The sequence below is a fragment of the Hipposideros armiger genome, unplaced genomic scaffold (genome assembly GCF_001890085.2).
Source record: "Hipposideros armiger isolate ML-2016 unplaced genomic scaffold, ASM189008v1 scaffold_298, whole genome shotgun sequence".
Lineage (NCBI taxonomy): Eukaryota > Metazoa > Chordata > Mammalia > Chiroptera > Hipposideridae > Hipposideros > Hipposideros armiger.
Genome location: NW_017731648.1, coordinates 1,442,843 through 1,464,042, shown reverse-complemented (window position 1 = coordinate 1,464,042; position 21,200 = coordinate 1,442,843). Strand labels below are relative to the sequence as shown.

Below are 21,200 nucleotides of genomic sequence, written 5' to 3'. Positions count from 1 at the left end.
CGCCGGGCACACCACACACACACCACTCCCTTCGGGAATGCGAGTACGCATGCGCCTAGGCTGCAGGCGGAGTGACTGCTCGCTGGGTGGTCCCGGCCGCAGGTGGGCGGGACGTGTGGGAGGAGAGGTGGTTCCGTTTCCGCTAAGAGCCGGAAGTTACTGTCTCTCGGGTGAACGAAGCTGTCCCAACGAGAGAAGGCGAGTGTAGGTAGGTAGCTGTCCACGCGGGTGGGAGATGGAACCGGGTGGGGCTGGGCGATCTTCGACTCGGGGGGCGCTCACGGGGTTTTGGAGGAGACGCCGAGGACCTCGGGCTTGGGGGGGTGGCCAGTCGAGAAGCTTGAATCCCCCAGGTCCCAGCCAGCTAAGTGCGGCTGCTGGTTCGCCTGGCTCCTACGGGCGTGAGGCGACGCCAAAGCCTTGGTGAGCCTGGAGGGACCTCCCACCCACTACCTCTTGAGTTACGATAGAATCAGGGGCCGACCCCACTTCCATCCCAACCTCGGCGCTCTTGGACTTAAGTCGCCACTGAAAGACAGGCCGGGGCCCCTGGGGCTTTATATGCAGACCAGCCCTCTTTCCTGGGGTGGGGGTGGGGGTGCTGTAGTCACCGGGTAAAATGAGATTCTGGGGCTCATCTGTAGCTTCTGATTCAGGAGACTCATGTATTCTTCCAACAAATAGTTATTGAGCGCGTAATGCATACCAGGCACTGTGTGTGCTGGGGCTTCAACAGTGGGCAAATCATGCCCCGCCCCTCCAGAACTGATGTTCCATTGCGGGGAGATCTGGGGTGAGGTTCAGAAATCAGCGTTTAATGAGCACGCTCAGATGATTATGTTGCAGGTGGTACCCAGGGCTGGACTTCGGGAAAAAAAAACAAAACAGTGCCCTGGCAGGCGAGAGCATGGACTACAGAACCGACTATACATCTTAATAAAGCCTACAAGGTCTTGTGGGGTCTAACTGCTGCTTCTATCTTCTGACGCATCTCATATTGTTCACTGAGCTTCATCTGTACCAGTCTTCTTTCTCTTTCTTAAGAAAAGCTTTTTCTGCCTCAGAGCCTTTGCAGGTGCTGTTCCCTCTGCTTGGACTACCATGCATGGTGCCTTCTTTCATCATTCAGGCCTCAGCTTAAATGACTTACCCAGAGGATCCCTCCCGCTCCACCCTTATCTGACGTACCCCATTCTGGCAGTGTTTACCTGGCCCTGGTATTAACCTCATAGGACTAACCAATATTTGGAATGATTTTGCTTATTAGTTAACTTATTAAGGGTTTGTCTTCATCCGCCAGAATATGTTTCACAAAGGCAGATACCTTGCTTACCTCGATTGCAGCATTACTGTAGTTTAGTGTAGGGCCTGGCATTCATTTATTCATTCATTAACTCAGTAAATATTTCCTGAGTGCCAGTTCTGTACCATGAGCAGTTCTAGGCTCGGAGGATACAAAGAAAAGACAAAAATTCCTGCCCCTCGTGGAATTTACATTTGGAGTGTGTGGGGGTTGGGGGAGGGGGACATTGGAGATGCAGGGAGACCAACGAGGAGGCTGTTGTGGTAACCCTGGCCAGAGATGACTGGGCCTCCAGACTCAGACCGGGGCACTGGCCCTGGAGGTGGTGAGAAGTGGTCAGATTCTGAAAGTGTTTTAGGGGTAGAGCAGCAGGATGAGGGTCAGATAGGGGTGTCTGACCAGAGAGAGAAAGGAATCAAGGATGAGTCCAAGGTTTTTAGGAAGATGGATTTACTCTCTGGTGAGGTGGGGAGGACTGCGAGAGAGCAGGTTGAGATGTCAGGAGCTTGGTTTTGAACAGGTTACATTTAAACGTTTGTGAGCATCAGGTGGAGGTGTGGCCAAGGCAGGTAGATAGGCGAGACTGCAGTTCAGAGACAACATCAAGGCCAGAGAGTCAGGTGGCATCAGTGTAGAGGAGGCATTTGAAACCCTGAGGCTGGGTGAGATCTCCATGGAGGTGAATGTATACAGAGAGGGGAAGGGCCCAAGATTAAGCTTGTGGACTCATATCATTAGAGCAGTTGTGGGTGTAGGAGGAGCAGCAGCAGCAGAGAGTGAAAGGAGCTGCCAGTGAGGTACGGGCATGAGAGTGCAGAGTCCTGAGAGGCCCGTAAGAAGGGCAGGAGAAGGGAACTAGTGTGTCCAGTGCCCTGAGGAGGGGAGACTGCCTCTTAGGGTGAGCAGCATAGGGTGGGTGGTGGAGGGAGAATGGGAGGTAATGCAGATGGCACAAGTAGACAACTCCACTAGAAAAGCCTGCAGAGAATGAGTGTTTATTTGTTTGAATGATGGGAGAGGTAGTAACGAATGTGTTTGTTAATGATCCAGTAGAGAGAGAAAATGTGATGTTGGGATCCAGAGCACAAGGTAACAAGTTGTTTCTGTGGGGAGCATAGACATTCTTCCAAGGCAAAGGAGGAAAGGCCAAACGGGTGGTCCTGGGGGCTTATGGATGTTCTCTATCAGTTGCTTCTGTTTAGTCAGTGACTTGGAAGCACCCTCAGTTAAGAATGAGGATGTTAAGGGCTGGCCGACTGGCTCAGTTGGTTAAGAGCTCACTCAAGAGTGTGAGCTCTGAGCAACAGGGTCACCAGTTCGATTCACGGCCTGAGCTGAGCTGCCAACAGATGGCAGGATGGCTCAGCTAAAAACAAACAAGAAAAACCCAAAAAACAACAACGAAAAAAGAATGCGGATGTTACATAAAAAACGATTGCTAAATGTGCGTGAAACTCCGGTCTTTCTTCTGGCAGGCTGCTGACCTCCCCTGTCATGGAAGAATGATGCTAGAACAAGCAGTGGAGAGAGAGAGATTGGGGAGTGGAGCTTCTTGGAAGGTTCAGGGAGGTGAACGCAGAGCTTGGAGCCTAGTGCCTGGCATAGAGATGTGCTCAGTGGTAGCTGCTGCCTCTGAGACATCTGTCCCTAGACATCCCTCTGGTACCTGACCCCATCATTTACCCCAATACCCTGTTTTTCCCATAGGTTAGCCATCAGAGAGTGATGCCACCTCTTCCCACTACTCACCAACTCTGTCCCCCACCACAACCTTGGGAGACATTCTGGATTCTTCTCACGCCATACTCTCTCACTCTGCTAACTTGTCTCTTCAGTCTTGCCCATTGCTGTCTCTCCACCCCAGACAGCTCTGTCCTGGTTCTGACTTCATCTTCATCTAGACTTCTGGCTCACGCACTTCAGTCCCTTAAAAGCAAAAAATGATTTTGTTATTTCTCTCCCCATGGCCTCCAGGATCCATCTAAACATTTGAAACCCTCATGTCTGCTCCCTCTTCAGCCTATGCCCCCTCCCCAACCTGTGGTCCCCAAATGCTGTTTGGGCCCTCAGATACCTGCCCCTCAGCCTTGCATGTTGTGCTTTTCTGCTTGAAATGTTTGTCCCCACTTCTCTGCCCCGCAGCCCCTGACCATGGAGAGGTTGCTCAGGGGCCCATCCAGAGGCTCTGTGAAATCCCTTGAGTGTCATTCCTCCTGGGTGTCACTTGACTGTCCCTTGAAAAGAGGAGCAGCTGCTCCTAAAATCACCAGCTCCTGAGCACTTAGACTCTGCCAATCCCCGAGCAGCTGGCCTGTCAGAGTCCCTCGTGTCATCCTCACCAGGAGCAGTGGCTTCCTGTGTAGGTGTGGCGGACAATGGATGAGTCAGACACTGTGCAAGCACTTAATGTAGGCCTCTCTGAGGTAGCAACCTCATCTCTATTTTATAGATAAAGAAACTGAGGCACAGAGAGATTAAGTAACCTACTCCGGCCACGCAGTAAGTGGGGGGCCCGGGGTTAGCCTGCTCCCACCTCCTCCACCCATAGTGCACTGGGATTGTCCACTGCTCCCAGTGGGTGCCATTGTGCAAGTCCTCCCTGCACCATGGGCCAGCCAGGCTTTCTTCCCAGCCTGCTTCCACGAGCATCTGGAGGGACTCGTGGGTCCCATGAGTCGCTGACTTCTGTCCCCTCCCCCCATAGGTTTGCCCTCTTGCAGACATGGGGCGCAGAAAGTCAAAACGGAAGCCACCCCCGAAGAAGAAGATGACAGGCACCCTAGAGACCCAGTTCACCTGTCCCTTCTGCAACCATGAGAAGTCTTGTGATGTGAAAATGTGAGTGGGGGATGGGGACCTCCCTTACCCCACCTCAGTCGGGGAAGTGGCTCCCCCCTAGACACAGTCCTCTTCACTCACCAGTTCCTCCATCTCCTGTTACAGGGACCGTGCCCGTAACACCGGAGTCATTTCTTGTACTGTGTGCCTAGAGGAATTCCAGACGCCCATCACATGTATCCTTCAAAAACTGGGCTTTTTTCAGGCGGTAGGGGTGGGGTGGTCGGGGCTGCTCAAGGACACCTGGCAAAAGGCAAAGGACCTCAAATCCAGCCCCTGCAACTCTGGACGTGCTTTGTGCCCTGGTGCAGGGCTGCAGGAAAATGGGTGCCACCCACTGACTTAGGTGGGGGGACAGTGTGAAGGGCTGGGGTCTGGCTGACACCAGCATGAGCAGTGTCAGCATGAGGTGTATAGTGGAAGGGGTCCAATGCTAGTAGTTGCCCTTGACCTCAGTGGCTCAGATCTCTCAGAACCAGTGGATGTCTATAGCGATTGGATAGATGCCTGTGAGGCAGCCAATCAGTAGCAACACAGAGGACCCACCCCCTTGGCAGCCCCACAGCTGTGGCCCCACCCACTGGGTACCAATCCAGAGACATTCCTGGGGTCTAGGGTGGGTCCAGGGCCCTCACAGCTCTGTGTGTGTGTGTGTGTGTATAGTGGGTGTGGGTGAGTGTTGTGGGCGTGACTGTGTGGCTGCAAGTGTGGCCGTGGGTTATGCACATGGACAGGGGAGGGAGTTGAGTTGGTAGGCCCTGGGAGCCTGAACTGCCTCCTTTGGCTACGAAAGCCTTTGATTTGCTTCCTCCTCTGGCCCCTGACTCCCCTGGCTCTGAGGCCCTGGCTCCCCCTGGGGCCGATGTCCTGACAGCCTGAGTGAGGTCAAGCCCTGCAGAGACAGCCTCGAGACTCCAGCCTCCTCACCCACCTCCCCAGCACTCACCCATTTGAACTGGATTGCCCGCCCTCCTTCCCTGCCTTCCAAGGCCTGTGGCCTGGGATTCAAAGCCACAAGCCCCTCGGCTGGGCCCTGGTAGGGCAACCCTGATTCGTGTTTAGTTGCTTTTATAGAGGATGGAGAGGCCGGGTCTGGGAAAACTATTGGTCACTAACCCTGAAATAAAGCAGCCGATGCAAACTCCTTGCTCTCTGATTTCCTGGGTTCTGGTCAGCCCCAGGAGCTCAACAAGCAGGGAGGGAGAGACTAACTTGGCAGGCCATTGGAAGTGGGGTTTGGTCAGTCCTTCAAACTGTCCAACATTTGTCCACTCTACAAGCATTCAAGGTGAAACCAGGGCAGTGCTGGGCACACGGGACATCGACGGACCTGCAGACATCTGGGCAAGTCCTTAGTCCCAATGAGAAACAGGGCCAACAGAGCCTGTAGTGGGGAACGGGGGGTCAGGGCAGGCCTAGCCTTTCCTGAGGGAGTGATGCTCAAGGGCCACCCTGTGCCAGACGCTGCTGCTCTCAGGCTTGCCTGCCTTACCCTGAGTCCCAGCAGCCACCCTGTGAGGCAGGTGCCTCAGGCTCACAGATGAGGAAACAGGCCAGAGATGGGAGGTCACTGGCCCAAGACCCCACAGCCAGAAGGTGGCACAGCTCGTCCTTGAACCTGGGAGACCTGGCTGCACAGCCCAGGGTTCAGGCTAAGGAAACAGCTCGTGGCTTCCTGGGGGCTGTAGGAGATGGGGAGCTCGGAAGAGGAAGAGTCCACAAAAGGCACTTTTGTCCAAGGGTGGTGAAAAGTCTTGAAGGCTGGAGGTGGTGCTAGATGCAGGTGTGTGTTACAATAAATATTGGTCTTTGTCCCTGGTTCAAGGCACAGAGCTCTTAAAACCCTTGAAATCTCCTGAGCAATCACCCAGGATGGGGCTGGTCATCAGAAAGACCGAGTGATTATTGAATGGGAACTGGCAGCCTCACCTATCCACCACTGGGAAGAGGAAGTGGGCAGCTGCAGATTAAGTTCTCTTAAAAACTTGAACAAGATTTGATGAGCTGGGTTGGCGAACATGTGGAGGTGCTAGGAGAGGGCATAGAAGCTCTGTGCCCCTTTCCCCGTGCCTTGCCTCATGCATTGCTTCCACCTGGCTGTTCTGAGTTATATCCTCTTATAATAAACCAGTAATCTAATAAGTGAAATGCTTCTCTGAGTTCTGTGAGCCACTAGTAAATTAAACCCGAGGAGGGGGTGATGGGAAACCTTGATTGCTAGCCAGTTGGTGCGAAGTACAGGTGACAACCTGGACTTGTAATTGGCAGCTGCAGTGGGGGAGAGGCCATCTATAGGACCGACCCTTTATCCTGGGGGATCTGACACTATCTCCAGGTGGCCGGTGTCAAAATTGAATTCATTGCTTGGCAGTGTTGGAAAAAGCGCACATCTGAATATGGCTGATGGTGAGCGCTGGGAACTCATGGTGCCCTCAGGTGGTCTCATGGGTATGGAGGTCCTGATGCTCAGCAGCGTGGGGCAGACCCAGCTCCTCCTCTTTGGATTTCTCACTGGTACAGTGGGAAGGATGGTGGAACCTTCCTCCCGAGGCCGTGCTGAGGGTGGAGACGCCTAGCACGTTGCCTGGCATGATTTGAGCAACTCTGGAACCTACCCCAAGTAGAGAGGGATGTGAACAGCTAAGGAAGATGCTGAGATGGCTGGAAGCCCTGACCACCAGCCCCAGCCTCTGGGTCTGGCATGTACCTCTGGAGGTCCACCCTGTCCTGTCACGTCCCTTCCTGCTGCTCCCACCTCCCCTCCAAGGCCCCAGGTAAGGTACCCTGGCCCAGGCAGGAGCCAGCAGACATGGGCAGAGCAGCCTGGATGGTAGGGAGGGTTGCCTCTAGGGTCCAGGGAAAGGGGGCCCATTCCTCTGGCGTCCAGAGCCCGCCCACTCCGGTCTCACAGGCCAAGCGCTAATATGGTGCTGTTTTCCCGAGGAGACAGGGCTCGTGGCTCCTCCTCAGTATGGCTTCCCACGCTGGCCATGGGAGAGCAGGACTCACAGTAGCCAGGCCGAGAGCGCCTGGAATCTGGTTTATAAGGCCCCAGAGACCGTGTGCATCTGTGCACGCGGGTCTTCTGGTGTCTGTCTCTGTAGGTCCCCACATTCCAGCATCATCCCCTGCCCTGGGGAGGGAAGGGGAGAAGGCTGCTCTGTGACCCCTCCATGGCTGCATCCTCTCTTTGGAACCCTGACAGTTTGATGGCTTGCAAGAACGATGGCTGGGGCCCACATTACAGAACAGGGTCCCCTCTGAGGGTTGGGGCCCTGTTCACAGACTTCTAGGGTCCTGGGTTAGCAGGTGAGACCTGGATGAACCCTAAGAGGGCAGAATGAGCTGGGTGCATGCTCTGTGCCAGTCAGTAAAGGGCCGTTGCCCTGGGTCTCTGAAGTGTCCATCCTCCCCAACTGCCCTGTCTCCCATCCTCACAATCCACTCCAGGACTAAAGGACTCCTCCTGACCACAGGGACCTCCAGGACCTGCCTTGTCCATTTTCATTGGTCAGTACCAAATGTCATCCCATCTGAAGGTGTCATTTAAGCTTCCCCATGACCCTCTGCTTGCTGTCCTCACTTTCCAGACGGACAGACAGGCCTAGAGAGGGGAAGTGACTCATCCAAGGTCACCCGATCCCATCTAGCCTGTCGCAGAACTTGGGTTCTTTCTCACTGCAGTCCATAGGCCCCCAGGGAAGATACATGGGCTTGAGCATGTGTGTGAGTATTGTGTACGTATGTGAGGGTGTGCATTGTGTGTCTTTTTATGTGGGAATGTGTGCTGCATGTGTGTGAGTTCTGTGTGCCTAAGGCTGCAGAGAGTGTGCACACACACCATACCAAGTGGTGTGTGTGTGTGGATTTTGTGTGAGTGCGTGCCTGTCCTGGGTCCAGCTAAGTGGCTGTGAGTTCCGCTTGTGTATCTGAGGTTGCGTGTGAGTATGCGTGCCTGAGCAGATGTGTGTGCGGGCAATGGAGCATATCTGAGCAAGGCTGTCTGCACATGTGCAAAAGCCACACAGGCTCCAGGACAAAGCAGCTTGAGTCCTCAGATTTTACAGCCATTTATTGTGCTCCAGTGAAATAGAAAAAGAAAGTGCTCACGTTACAAACGCCGCTGTCACATCCACATATGCCAGTCGCTGCAAACCAAACCGCGTGTGTCCGCTGGGTCTCTGGGCATGCAGTTGGCTCCCACTGCGGGAATGGGGTGGGGGCGGGCAGAGCCTGGGCTCTGGGGGCTTTGCTTGGGGGGGCTTCTTGCCCTGGGGGAACCCACCTGTGAGGGAGTTGGGGGACAGCTGGGGTAGCTTTGCTCAGTGCGTCCTTTGGGTGCTGTTGGGAACACCCAGCTTGATCGATGTTGGACCCTGCAGTGCTCCAGGGAGAAGGGTCCCCTTCCCCCCCCCACCAGACTCCCAGTTTGCTACCCCCAAATGCTAACCCTGTAGGCAGGTGCCAGGGGGCTGGAGGGCGCCATGCAGGGGGCAGGGGTCAGCAGGGCCGGGCTGGGCCCTGCTGAGAGCAGCAGCCGGCCTCCCGGGGGGGAAGGCAGAGGGCCCAGGGCCCTAGGCAGAGTTGTAGTAGTTGTGTGGGTGGTGGTTGTGGGCGGGCTCGCCCAGCTCCTGGTACTCCGGCGTCAGGCAGTACTTGGGGTCGTAGACTTGGCGTGGCAGCCCATACACCGTCATGCCCCGCTGCGAGGCCCCCTTGTTGCTGCCCATCTGCAGGCTGATGTTGAGTGTGTCACAGTGCTCCATGCCCAGCCCTGGCTCGAAGATCTGCCGCTTGGTCCCGGGTGCCGTCATGCCAGCCTGCAGAAGGCAGCATGTTTAGGCTGTGGGCACAGCAAGGGGCAAGGGCCCCGCCAGCCCGCCCCCTGGCCCCCCACACACCTGGCTGGCTCCCTTATTGGTGCCCATCTGCAGGCTGATGGTGGCCTGGTCCAGGGGCTGGTCTGTGCCCAGCTTGGGGTCATAGAGGTGGCGCCGGGTGCCGTAGGCCGTCATGCCCTGCTGGCTGGCAAACTTGTTGGTGCCCATCTACAGAGCCAGAAGGAGAGTCACTTCAAGGGTTACAGAGCCTCACCACGCACCATGAGACGTACCGATGTCAGTGGACACACACAGCCCTCTAACAAGGCACTGTTTCCACCCTCGGGCTACAGACTAGAAACTGAGGCCCAGAGAGGGTGCATCACAGCCCAGGAAGTGGCTCAGAGCACTGGGGGCCTGACCTCCAGGGTTCAAGTCCCAGCCTGGCCTCTCATCACCTGGATGATCCTGACAAGTGAGCTAGCTTCTCCAGGCCTCAGTTTCCTCATCTGTATAAAGGGTAAGATGGTAACAGTACCCACCCTCTAGTGCTCTTGGAGGAGTGAGTTAGGGCATGGAATTAGAGCACAGTACCTGGCATGTAGATTAGTTCAGTCCAAATAATACTGTCCCCCAAAGCCTACAGGGACCAGGGCACCTCCCTGGCCTGCTTGATCTCCCACCTTGGCTCAGCAGCAGAAGACGCAGGTGAGAAAGGGACAGTACCTGCAGCCCAATGATGTTCCGCCCTTCTCGTAGCTTTTCAGGCTCAAATTTCCGTTCCTGCTTCTCTGCGTACTTCACCCCCACGTTCACCTTGTTCCCTTTCGTCTTGGCCTGGGGGTGGGTGAGGTGGGTGGCAGGGATTGACAGGGAGCCCCTGGGCCGCACTATTCCCTCCCAGGACCTGCTCTCCAGCTCCCACCCACCCTGGGCTCAAGGACAGGAACGGCCTCACTCAAATCCTAACGCAGACTGCCCACAGCCCCCCTGCCCCGTGCCCATCCTGATCCGTACTCACCATGCTGGCCAGGGCCAGGAGGGTGGACTGCACCTGGGTGTGGTTGGTGTTCTCGAACAGGTCATTGGCCTCAAAGATGTCATGGGGCTTCACCCCATACTTGGTGATGGCCTTGATGAAGTTGCCTATATTCTCCAGCTGGAGGAGTCAGTGATAAGGGGCGGTTGAGGGAAGGTCTGAGGGGCCGTGGCCAGGGGTTGAAAGAGTTAAAAAAAAGTTTGAGCTCACCTGGTGCCAATTTTGGGTCGACTCATTGATCTTCTTCACGGAGCCTGGCTGGAGCTTATTGATGAACCTGCGAGAAGTTGGAGCGAGAATTGACAGAACTCCCTCCCTCCTCCACGGCTTAGGAAACCCACACTTCCAGGGGCACAGGCAAAGCCCTCAGACTTGTCCTTGACACTCATCTGCCTTCTCTCACCCCCACATCCAGTGCCTCAGCAAGGCCTCTTGCTCTTCCTTCTGAAGACATCCAGAAGCCCACAGCTTCCCACCACACTGCTCTGAGCCCCCAGTGTCTCTCTCCTGGGCTCTTGCAATGGCCTCCCCGTGGGCTCCCAGCTTCCACCTCGTCTCCTACTGACTCTTCATCTTGCAGCTAGAATGGCCTTTTCAAAACAATTCCAGTTACTCCCCACTTCAGAATGCTCCCTTGGTTTCCTAACTCCTTATCATGACTAAAAGGCCCCACGTCATCGGCCCCCAGCTAATTCCTTCCACTTCCCAGATCACTCTGTGCCGGCCACTCCTCACTGTTCCTGGAACACAAGGCACGTGCCCACCTCAGGGCCTTTGCACTGGCTGTCCCCTCTGCTTGGCTCGTTCTTGCCTCCAATGTTCACCCTGCTCCCTCCCTCACTTCGACCAAGGTTCTGCTCAAACGTTACATCTTCAGAAAGATCTCCCAGATCGTTCTATACAAAGCAGCAACCGTTCACTCCACCTGGCCCCCACCCTGCCCCACTGACCCTTCTCCACGGCACTTGCCACCACAGGCAAGAATGTGACTATTTCACTGATTGTTCGATCCATCTCCCTCTCTAGGTCTAAAGCGCCATGTGAGCTCCCAGGCTGTTTGGTTCAATATCTGCAGTGTCTAGACCTGGCACACAGGAGAAGCTCCGTAAATGCTTAGTGCAAGAAAGACGGACAGCGTGGGTGGCTCTGCACTCTGCTCCCTAAGCCCTGTCTGAGCTGGGACACCAGGCTGTCCCCCTCTTCCTTGTCCCCTGTGGATATGGTAGAAAAAGATACTCTCCTGTCCTCCCCTCCCTTTTCCCAGTACCTAGGCTGCACCTTCAGGAACGTTACCAAGGGCACAGTCTGGCTCTCATGGTCACCCTGCCCTGGGTCAGACTCAGAGATGCAGACAGGACCTCTGCTGGGCTCAGGCCGCCCAGCATTAGGGTTGTGGTTGTATCTGGAATTGGGGCATGGGAGCTGTGAGGGTTTGCATCGTCCTCAGTGATTTAAGTTCTTAAATTGCTGTGGCACATCCCTTGTGTCACCAAGTCAGTGATGGATAGTCGTTGTTGCCCATTGTCTTTTAGTTGTGACCACTCTTTCTTGGGACACTAGAGGCCTTAAATGGGCCTGTGTGGCCTGTATGCATGGTGGTTAAGAGGCTAGAATGTGCAGCCATTTCCATTGGAAAAGCGTGGGACTTTGAATGATGTGTCTTACCTAACTGAGCCTCAGTTTTCTTTCCTGTTCAATGGGCACAATGATTGTTTGCCACCTCAGAGGACTGTTTCAAGGTTTGAGATATAAAGTGCCCAACCCAGGAGGGACTGAGGGAGAGAGATGAGTACCCAGCTGGGGAGCAGCCCTAGGCAGAGTCTAGGCCACCAGTGTCCCACTCACTCGCAAAGAATGATGCCATCTTTAAGGCCATCCATGAAGTTGTTGCCTATGCGACGTCCTGTCACCCCCTCGATCCACTCTCGAAGCTCCTGCTCCCGCTGGAGGTCGTACTTCTGAGCCAGCTGGGGGTGGGGGGCACAGACATGATGGTGAAAATGCAGGTGGGGAGAGGCTTCGCTCCCTAAGCCTGATCTCCTTCTTTGTCCCTTCCCAACTAAGGCAATTCTGCCACAGTGTCCATGGGAGTGGGGGGGTGGGGTAGGCTTAGGGGGCTCAGGGCCAGGACTGAGGTGGCACCTGCCCAGGGGGCCATTCCGGGCATTCTGAGGTTTGGCACAAGAGAATTTAGACAAGGGTGGGTGGAGAGGGGGATACTCTGAGCTGGGGGGTGACGCCTGGCCTCCTGGTTCCCCCTCCAGGCCAAACTTGGGGCTTTGCTTCCTCTGGCCCTGCCCCTCTCTACCCCCCTGCTGGAAGACTGGGTGCCTCAGGCAGTGGGGGAGGAGACCTAAGGGGTTGTCCCTGAATGCTGCCTCGCAGGGGACTGCTCCAGGTCCTCATCTCGGGCTCCAGCTCTGGCTGGGGGTCCAGGCTTGTCTTTGTCTTACTCCTGCCCTGTGCACTGACTGTGTCCATTTCTCTTGTCTCGCTCCCCATTCCCCATGTCCTCTGTCTCTCGCTCTTCACGTTATGCCTGTCTTTCCTAGGCCTTGTCTTCCCGTCCCCAGTCCCCATCATCTCTCCGTGTCTGGCTGGGGGTGGGGCTCATGGTTCGTCCATCTCTGGGGTCACTCTCCGGCTTGGACTCCAGTTTTCCTGCCTCTGATGGGGGTGGGGCTCACTGTCTCCCCCCTCTGCCCCTTTATCCCCATCTCAGCCTTATCTCCCTCCTGACTCGCCCTCCCACATCTGTCTCTCTCCTGTCTCAGGCTCTCAGAATCTCTGTTTCTCTAGAACCCTCCGCCCCCAGCCCAGACAGGCAGGCTCCCAGCCGCTGGAGGACAAGGCTCCCCCTTCTCCTGGGGGAGGGGGAGTTGAGAGGGGGCGGCCCCCTCACCTGGTCCGGGCCCTGCCGTCCGCCTCCCCACCAGCCCGGCTTTATAAAGCAAACCGGCCCTTATATAGCACGGCCCCGCGGGCCGGGCTCCCCAAGGCCGCCTTATATGGCTTGGCGGCTCTGCTGAGCTCTGGGGCCGGCTCTGGAAGGGGGGGCAGGGTTAGTGCTGGGATGTGTCTCCAGCCCGAGCACCCGCCCCCCACCTGCTCCCTCCTCCAGCCATGAGGATTCCCAACCCAGGTTCCAATTCCAGCTCCCCACTTCCTCTCCGTGGAACCCTGGCAAAAGCTACTCTCTGCCTCGGTGTTCCCTTCTGTCAAATGGGGCTGGGATCCCTCTCCTGGCGAGCCTCAAGGGAGCATTCCAGTGGGTTGGGGACCTCAAATTTGCTGCCCTAGAGAAGCTGACCCCATTCTGGTGTAAAGGAGGGGAGTCCAGAGTCCCAGCTCTGCACCTCCCTTTTGTAGGAGCCTAGCTACTTGCCTCCCCTCTCTGAACCTCTGTCTACCCATCCATAGCATGGAGGTGGTATCTCAGTATCTTCTTAATTCCAAAATTAGGAGACCCCTGCCATGTTTCTAATGCCCACTCTCTGCCCTCTTCAGCTGTCTCCTCCTTCTTTCAAAATCTCCCACACTTTCTGGGCCTCACCTCCCGGGAACCCCAGTTCTCAAGTGCTCCCCAACTTCTTTGTCAGGCTGAGGGAGTAGGGAAAGTCAACAAGTCCTCCCCCAGGCTGCCATGAAAACAAAGGGTTAACAGGGGATTTTGATCAAATGGGGTCTTCGCAATGGAACAACTCCCTCTGTTTACCGGTGGCTGCCTGTGTGTCCCCCGCTGCACCCCCCAACCAAAGCTGAGGGCTCTGGGATGCTCAGGAGGGACAGGAAGGCAGCCCCTATGGCATACTTGTCCCTCTTTCCTCTTAAGTTCCATGTCACATGGACTAGGTAGGAGGGGGTCCAGGGAACCCCAAGAGTGGGGCCTCTGGCCTGGCAGGGCATGTGGGCCAGGCCAGGGGAGGCTTTCCAAACCTACCTTGTTCTTGACCTCGGCTGACAGCCCGTAGGCGGGGCCTCGGTTGAAGTGAGCAGAGGACATGCTGGCCGGCGGTGGGCAGTGGTGACGGTGGCGCTGAAGACCGTGGCGGCAGCCGAGGCTCTCTCTACCCTCTTACCTCCTCACACGTTTTTGAAGCTCTGGAGGCGGCCCGGGCCTCTTCCAAGGCCATCCCATTGGCTACAGGGGCCTGCCAAGGGGCGGGACACCCCCACCTCGGCCACCCGCCCCCTTGTGATGTCAGGGCCTTGGTATTGGGAGCTGATTGTGTCATTGTTTCCACCTAGAGGGGCAGCCTGGGTTATTCTTTGAGGGGGTGCTTAGCCAGACAGAGACCAACCTATCCTCACTCCTCCCCACCCCCCACTGTTCATTGAGCCCTGGCTGGGTCTCCTAGTCTCTTTGTGTCTGTCTCTGAGGCTATCTGTGTCTCTGATGCCATCTCTCCATGTCTCTTTCCAACCTGAGGCAGGAGAGCCACACGTGGTAACATAGCAAGCACCACCTTAGGTTTAACTCCAGACATAACAGACCATAACTGCAGGTAAGGCCCTTCTCTCTGAGCCTCTGTTGCCAGCCACATCTGTAAAATGGGCTAATGATAGTTCCTGCTTCATGAGGGCGTTGTGAGGATCAGAAGAAAAAAGGCTTCCGAATTGCCTTCCCAGTGCCGGGCCCAGGGTAAGACTCAGGGAATAGCAGTATTTCTGCTGAGAATCTGGTTCCCATTTCTGTCCCCTCCAGCCCCTCATAAGATCTTGGGGGAGCAGAGATCCTGGATCTCACCTCTCCAACTACCCAAGGGTTGCCTGAGCCTTGTGTTAACTGTGTTAACAGGTTCCAGGCCCTGGCTAGATCTCACCTCTGGATCACTGGGGTGGATGACATGCCTCCATTATGCCACATATGTCAAGAACATTGGTGACACTTGGATGACATGTCAACAACTGCCATACACTAATATGTTAAGGACATGCAATTTGCTGGCCATGTACTAAGGGCACCGCTGTGATATGCTAATATCACAGCAGCCCTTATATCAGGCCCTGTTCCGAGAGCGCTGTACACGTATCAATCAATCTTCACAACACCCTCAGAAGTGGACGCTATTATTACACACAATCTAAAGATGGGAAAACGGGCATGGGAGTGTGGAATCACTGCCCCGGTGTCACACTGCTTGCCAGTGGCAGAGCAGAATCTGAACCCAGGTCCCTGCCCCTAATGCTAAGAGGCAAAGACAGGTTTCTCAACCTCAGCACTGTTGACATCGGGGCTAAATAATTCTGTGTTGTAGAGGCGCTGTCCTGGGCATTGTAGGATTTTAAGCAGCATCCCAGGGTTTCTACCTACTAATATATGCCAGTAGTACCCCTTTAGTCTTGACAAACAGAAATGTCTCCTGATGTTGCCAAATGATCAGAGGCGGGGGGCAGATCACCCCCATTTGAGACCGACTGGGCTAAGGCAACCATGGACAAAGTCTGACGTGTAATATGTTGAAGGGACACTCAAATACATAAATGAGCTAACAATTAACTCCTGCTATGTACTAAGTGCAGTGGATCTGTTCACTTATTCATCACAGCAACCTTATGAGGTGGGGTCGATATGAGGCACAAAGAGGAGAAGCCGACTGCCAGGGATCACACAGCATGAGGGTGTCAGAGCCAGGATTCGAACGCGCCGATCCCGGTATTCTGCCCTCGCTGAACGGTCCTCGGCGGGCCACAGGTCGCTACTGCGCATGTGAGGACCCGCGCCCCTGAGGAGCTCGCGGCCCGCGCCCCCTGGCGGCCCAAGATGGGGGGTGGGACCTGGCGGGGACCCGGTGGTGGTGACGCGCACGTTGACTCACTCGGCCCCGCCTCCCGGTCTGCGGCCGCTTGGCCATTTATAGAATCCGCGCGGGCTCTGAAGTCGCGGGCTCTGAAGTCACGGCCCAGGCACGACGGGGGCGGAGTGGAGGAATAGTTGGCGCACCCCCCGATAGGACAAACTGGGGGTCTCCCTAGAGGGCGGCCCTTTCTGGGTCTGTTCTGTCTGAACAAATCTGGGTCTGTGTCTTTGTATCTGATGCTCTGTCTCTAGGTTGCTCTATGTCCGTCCCTCTGCGTCGCTTAATCTTTTGCTGTCTCACCCTTTGTCTGGCTCCATGAATCTGCCTGTAACACTGCCTGTGTCTCTCTCTCTCTGCCCCCATGTCTCCTCTAGTATATCTCCATTTCTGTGTCCCTGTTTCTGTCCCACATCTCTGGACCACTGTTTTTCTTTCTCGATGTCTGTATTGATTCTGTCTCTGTGTCTCTGCCGGGTGGATGAGAGTAGAGACAGAGAGAGGGGGTTGATGCCATCCCGAGGCCCACACCCCCGGAGACTTCACTATCACTGGCTGCTTGGTGTGCAGTACCCTCAGCTCCCCTCTGGCGTTTCCCAGGCCCCAGCCCCTAGGTTTCCCGTCTAAATGAAAAGATGGCATCTTGTAGAGAAGTTTTCCAAAGGGTCTAGGCTAGTCATGAAAGAAAAGCCCTGCTTTTTCCCAACCTTAAAACTCCCCTAAAACCTTCGTGACTGTCAGAACACACACATACACCTCTGTACCTGTGAGTCTCTGGGAAAGAGTCACAAGCCCTTCCCCCTGCACCTGCCTACCTTAGCAGCCCGGCTCTGCCATCTCCCTGCTGACCTAGCTGCCCCCTCCGGAAAAGAGGAAGCAGCTGTTGTTCCTAATGGCTTCTGTTTCTGGAGGGCTCACTCCACGGCAGGCACTGTGCCAGGCACAATCTCATTTAATCCTCACCACCACCCTCTTGGTGAAAACTCTTAGGCCCACTTTATAGGTAAGGGAACTCGAGATTCAAAGAGGCCAAGCCACTCTCCCACTGCCACACTGCTCCCAGATCCTTCCACATGTATTTCCTGACTGGTAAGCAAGCTCCTACCACAAGACCTTTGCAAGGGCAGTTCCTTCTACCTGGACACATTTCCTTAAGATGCCTACATGACCTCTCCTCACTTCCTCTGATCAAATGTCACCTCTTCAGAGAGGCTCTCTCTGACCACCTGCCGTAAAATAATAGCATCCCCTACTACCAGATTGACTGTGAGAAGGTGGGGGTGAGGGAGAGGAGCTGTTTACTTAAGTGTTTGCACCAGGCATAAAATGTCTACCTCCATAAGAACTTTCATTTTAAAGTGGTTTTAAAAAGCACCTCCGCACTGTCTCCTTTCCCTGCTTTCTTTTTCTTATCATCTATTTGCTTATTATTTATCTCATACTATAAGAAGAGGAGAAACTCCATGGGGGCAGGACTTTGCTTGTTCACTGGTCTATCCCAAGTGCCCAGTACAGTGCCTGTTAACAGCAGGTGCTCAAAAAATGCTCAGTGTGTAAATAGAATTAAAGTGGGTGAGCCAGGAATTAAACCCATGTCTGTCTAAAATATTGGTGACTAACCACACACAAAAGGCACAGTTTCCCAGCATCTCCTGGGTGTAGGACAGTTGAGGTGGGGGTCATCTTTGCATTTGCATTCCAACCCTCCCCAGACCAATTAGAAGATGGAGAGGGGGTTGGGTCACAGTCTGTGGTTGCAGTTATTCCAGGCCATTCTACAGCTGCCCACTCCCTTGTCCAGCGTGAGCTTTGCAAGAAGTTTTGTAGGAAAAACATCTAGTTGAACAAGAGAGCACTTTTAAAAAAGTGGACAGGTGATGATCAGATTGGCAAAAATCAAAATACTTGACCAAGGCTGTGGCAACACTGTTGATGAGAGTGGGCAATTTGTCAATGGCTTTCAAAATAACAAGTGTCCTTACCTTTTCTGATGGTCGATTTTATGTGTCAACCTGATTGGGCTACAGGGTGTCCAGATATTTGGTCAAACATTCTTCTGGATGTGACTGTGAGAGTGTTTTTTAGATGAGATTAACATCTGAATTGGTAACAGAGTGAAGCAGATTGCCTTCCCCAGTATGGGTGGGCCTCTTCCAATTCAAGTTGGAAGCCTGAATAGAACAAAAAGGCTGACCCACTCCATTGAGTAAGAGACAGTTCTTGCCTGAGTGCCTTCAGACATTGGTCTTTTTCTGCCTTTAGACTGGAACTAAAACATCAGTGCTTCTTGGGTCTCAAGCCTGCCAGTATTCTGACTGGAACTTACACCATTGGCTCTCCTGGGTCTCCAGCTTGCCTACTTCAGATCTTGGATTTCTCAGCTTCCATAGTCATGTGCCTCAGTTCCTTACAATGAATCAATCATATATATTGCATTTCTCTGGAGAACCCTGTCTTATCTAATATACTTTCTGAACCAGCAAATCTTTTTTTTTTTTTAGAATAGTCCTAAGAAGTACAAATGTAGGTGTGAAGAATGACATACGTGCAAGAACATTTATTACAGTGGCCTTTTAATGACAAGCCACCATATAGCTCATCAACAGGGAACAAGTGAGATAGACAAATATGAAGGCAGAATATGCAGCACTTTGTTTCATTTAAATAAAGGCACTGTGGTGCTGTGGTTACAAGTGGGGGATCCGGATCCATATTCCATGGGTTTGAGACCTACCCTGGTGCTTCCTAGCTGTGTGACCTTGTACAGGTGTCTTAACATCTCTGTGCCTCAGTTTCCTCCTCTGGAAAATGGGCATATTAATAGTGACTGCTTCATAGGTTTATTTTTAACTTTTCATTTTGAGATAATTTTACACTTACAAAAATGTTGCAAAAATAGCATATATATCCTTCACTCAGCTGCCCCTGCTGTTAATCTTACCTAACCATAGTACATTTATTAAAACTAAGAAATTAACCTTCGTACAATACTATTAATAAACTACAGACTTGGAGTTCTCATTTTCCTATTCATATTCTTTTTCTGTTCCAGGACACAATCCAAGATTCCTCATTACATTTAGCTGTCATGTCTCATTAGACTCCTCCAGTCTGTGGCAGTCCCTTAGTCTTTTATGACCTTGACTCTTTGAAAAGTATTGGTTTATAACTTTGTAGACTGTCTCTCAATTTGGTTTGTCTTGATTAGACTAAGGTTTTTGCATTGCTAGGAAGGATACCAGGATACCACAGAGGTGATGTTCCCTTCTGAGGGGGAGGTATGATGTCACTATGTGTCATCGCTGGTGATGTTAACCTTGGTCTCTTGGTTAAAGTGGTTCTGCCAGGACCCTCCACTGTGAAGCTGCTATTTTCTTTAGCGTTGTTTTGAGAGCTGTATGTTAAAGGATCTACAAACTTAACACATGCTGTTGTGATCTGTGTTAATAAATACAAAAATAGGTAAAGGCTGGTGTTTGAATGACTTCTGTGAAGATAAGAAAATAAGAGCTGTAACTGCCCCAAGAGGGGAATGGACATTGGGAGATCTGAAGCCAGGTTGCCAGATGACGACCCCACCACCAACCACGGGTGTCCTCACCCACGCCCCAGCTGAGCAACACTAACTGCGCGTGCGCTTTAGCTAGGCGCGCCTTACAGAGGGCAGTAGCGCTCCCAGCAGCTGTCCACGTGGCTGTCAACGTGCTGGGGCGGGGTGCGTAAGCCCTCCTGGACCGACAGTTGATTGGCTGAAGCACCTCTCAGATCGGCAATCACAGGAATCTGATGGGGCAGAGGTGCTGCTACTGCACAGTCACTGAGGCATCCTAAGCTGGCGGAGTGTATCTTCCCGTCCCCTTGCCAGTGTCCTGCGTCATGGAGGCAAAGATATTGCCCAAACGGCTTTCTTTATGGGGGCGGATAACTATCCTCGCCTGGAGCCTTTGCTACTACTGCCAAGCCCTCATTTTATGTGCTAATCCACTTAGGTTAACAGGCTAAAACCGAAGCTTTCTCCGGGAGCCCAGGAGCGCCCCCTCACCACTCCAATCCTCATTTTTTTTTATCACTTATCTTTTTTTAGTAGACTTTTTAAAAATTATGATATAATGTGTAACATAAATTTTACCATTTTTAAGTGTACTATTTTGTGGTATTAAGTACCATCCATCTTCAGGATTTTTTTTCACCCTCCAAGACTGAAACTCTGTCCCCATTAAACATTAACTCCCCATTCCCCCTCTCCCAACCCCTGGCACTCATCATTCTACTTTGTTTCTATGATAATTTGACTACTCTAGGGACCTTATATAAGTGGAATCACACAGTATTTGTTGTTTTGTGACTGGCTTATTTCACAAAAGGACAGAATTTCCTTCCTTTTTAAGGCTGAATAATATTACGTTATATGTACATACCATATTATTTTTATCAGTTCAGCTGTCGATGGACATTTGAGTTGCTTTCATTATTGTGAATCATGCTGCTATGAATATGGTGTGTAACTATTTGAGTCCTTGATTTCCATTCTTCTGGGTATATACCCAGAAGTAGAATTGCTGAATCATATGGTAGCTCTATTTTTAATTTGTTTAGGAACCACTATGCTGTTTTCCATAGTGGCTGAACCATTTTAAATTCCCACCAGCAGTGTACAAGGGTTCCACTTTCTTCACACCCTCACTAACACTTGTTAGATTCTGTTTTGATAACAGCCATCCTAATGGGTGTGAAGTGTTTAAATGGACTTTTAAAGTATATAATGCATATAGAAAAGTATACAAATTAAAGCTCAATGAATCAATTATCACTTTTTGAAACTTTTAAATTGAGATATTACTTAAAGTAAAATGCACAAACAGTAATGGAGAGCTCAACGAATTTTTACATATATATATATATATATATATCATGTAATTGCCACACAGCTCAAGCTATATTTCTTTTTTTAAAAAAGTCTTAATTTAATAATAACCATTTTGTTAATCACATGTAGCATTTTACATTTGTTCTTCATGAATCTGGAAAAGAATTCTAAGCATTTGGCGAACTTAAATTTCTTTTCCTTTTTCAAATTAATTTTATATTTCCCTCTGGATCTAGCGTACAACACATATTTGTTTTTAAATATGTATAATGAATGTATTTTGATGCTTTGTTTGAGACAGCAGAATGACGAGACATAAATCCAAATAACTAAATTAATACACAGAACACAGAGAATCAAGCTCTACACAAAAGCAAAAAGGACTGAAAAATGTTAACAAAAGGTAATATGTCCAAAGTTCAAAAGTAGATTAAGGTTAACAAGATGAGAGACAAAATCATTTAGAGTTGCACTTAATATTTTTCAAGCTGCAAATAGTTGTAAAATATTTCAATAGAACATGGGTCTTTCGTCT

General features: G+C 52.4%; 2 protein-coding genes across 5 annotated transcripts; one reads left to right on the top strand and one right to left on the bottom strand.

The window, feature by feature from the left end:
• Positions 1-66: 66 nt before the first annotated feature.
• On the top strand, positions 67-6,289 carry ELOF1 (elongation factor 1). Of its 3 annotated transcripts, XM_019659311.1 has the most exons (5): positions 67-208; positions 847-950; positions 4,008-4,141; positions 4,247-4,317; positions 4,606-6,289. In XM_019659311.1, the coding sequence occupies exons 3-5, from the start codon at positions 4,026-4,028 to the stop codon at positions 4,668-4,670; spliced, it is 252 nt and encodes an 83-aa protein (XP_019514856.1). In that variant the 5' UTR covers positions 67-208; positions 847-950; positions 4,008-4,025; the 3' UTR covers positions 4,671-6,289. The 3 variants fall into 3 exon arrangements, with proteins under 3 accessions (XP_019514856.1, XP_019514854.1, XP_019514855.1); XM_019659309.1 differs by lacking the exon at positions 847-950 and having other exon boundaries at positions 87-208; XM_019659310.1 differs by lacking the exons at positions 67-208; positions 847-950 and adding an exon at positions 3,753-3,802.
• A 1,906-nt stretch (positions 6,290-8,195) lies between these two features.
• On the bottom strand, positions 8,196-17,113 carry CNN1 (calponin 1). Of its 2 annotated transcripts, none has more exons than XM_019659306.1 (7): positions 13,941-17,113; positions 11,846-11,967; positions 10,211-10,277; positions 9,983-10,120; positions 9,688-9,798; positions 9,043-9,189; positions 8,196-8,961 (listed from the first exon to the last, which is right to left on the bottom strand). In XM_019659306.1, exons 1-7 carry the CDS (start codon positions 14,001-14,003, stop codon positions 8,716-8,718), a joined length of 894 nt encoding a protein of 297 aa, XP_019514851.1. In that variant the 5' UTR covers positions 14,004-17,113; the 3' UTR covers positions 8,196-8,715. The 2 variants fall into 2 exon arrangements, with proteins under 2 accessions (XP_019514851.1, XP_019514853.1); XM_019659308.1 differs by lacking the exon at positions 13,941-17,113 and adding an exon at positions 12,903-12,920.
• Between the last annotated feature and the right edge of the window lie 4,087 nt (positions 17,114-21,200).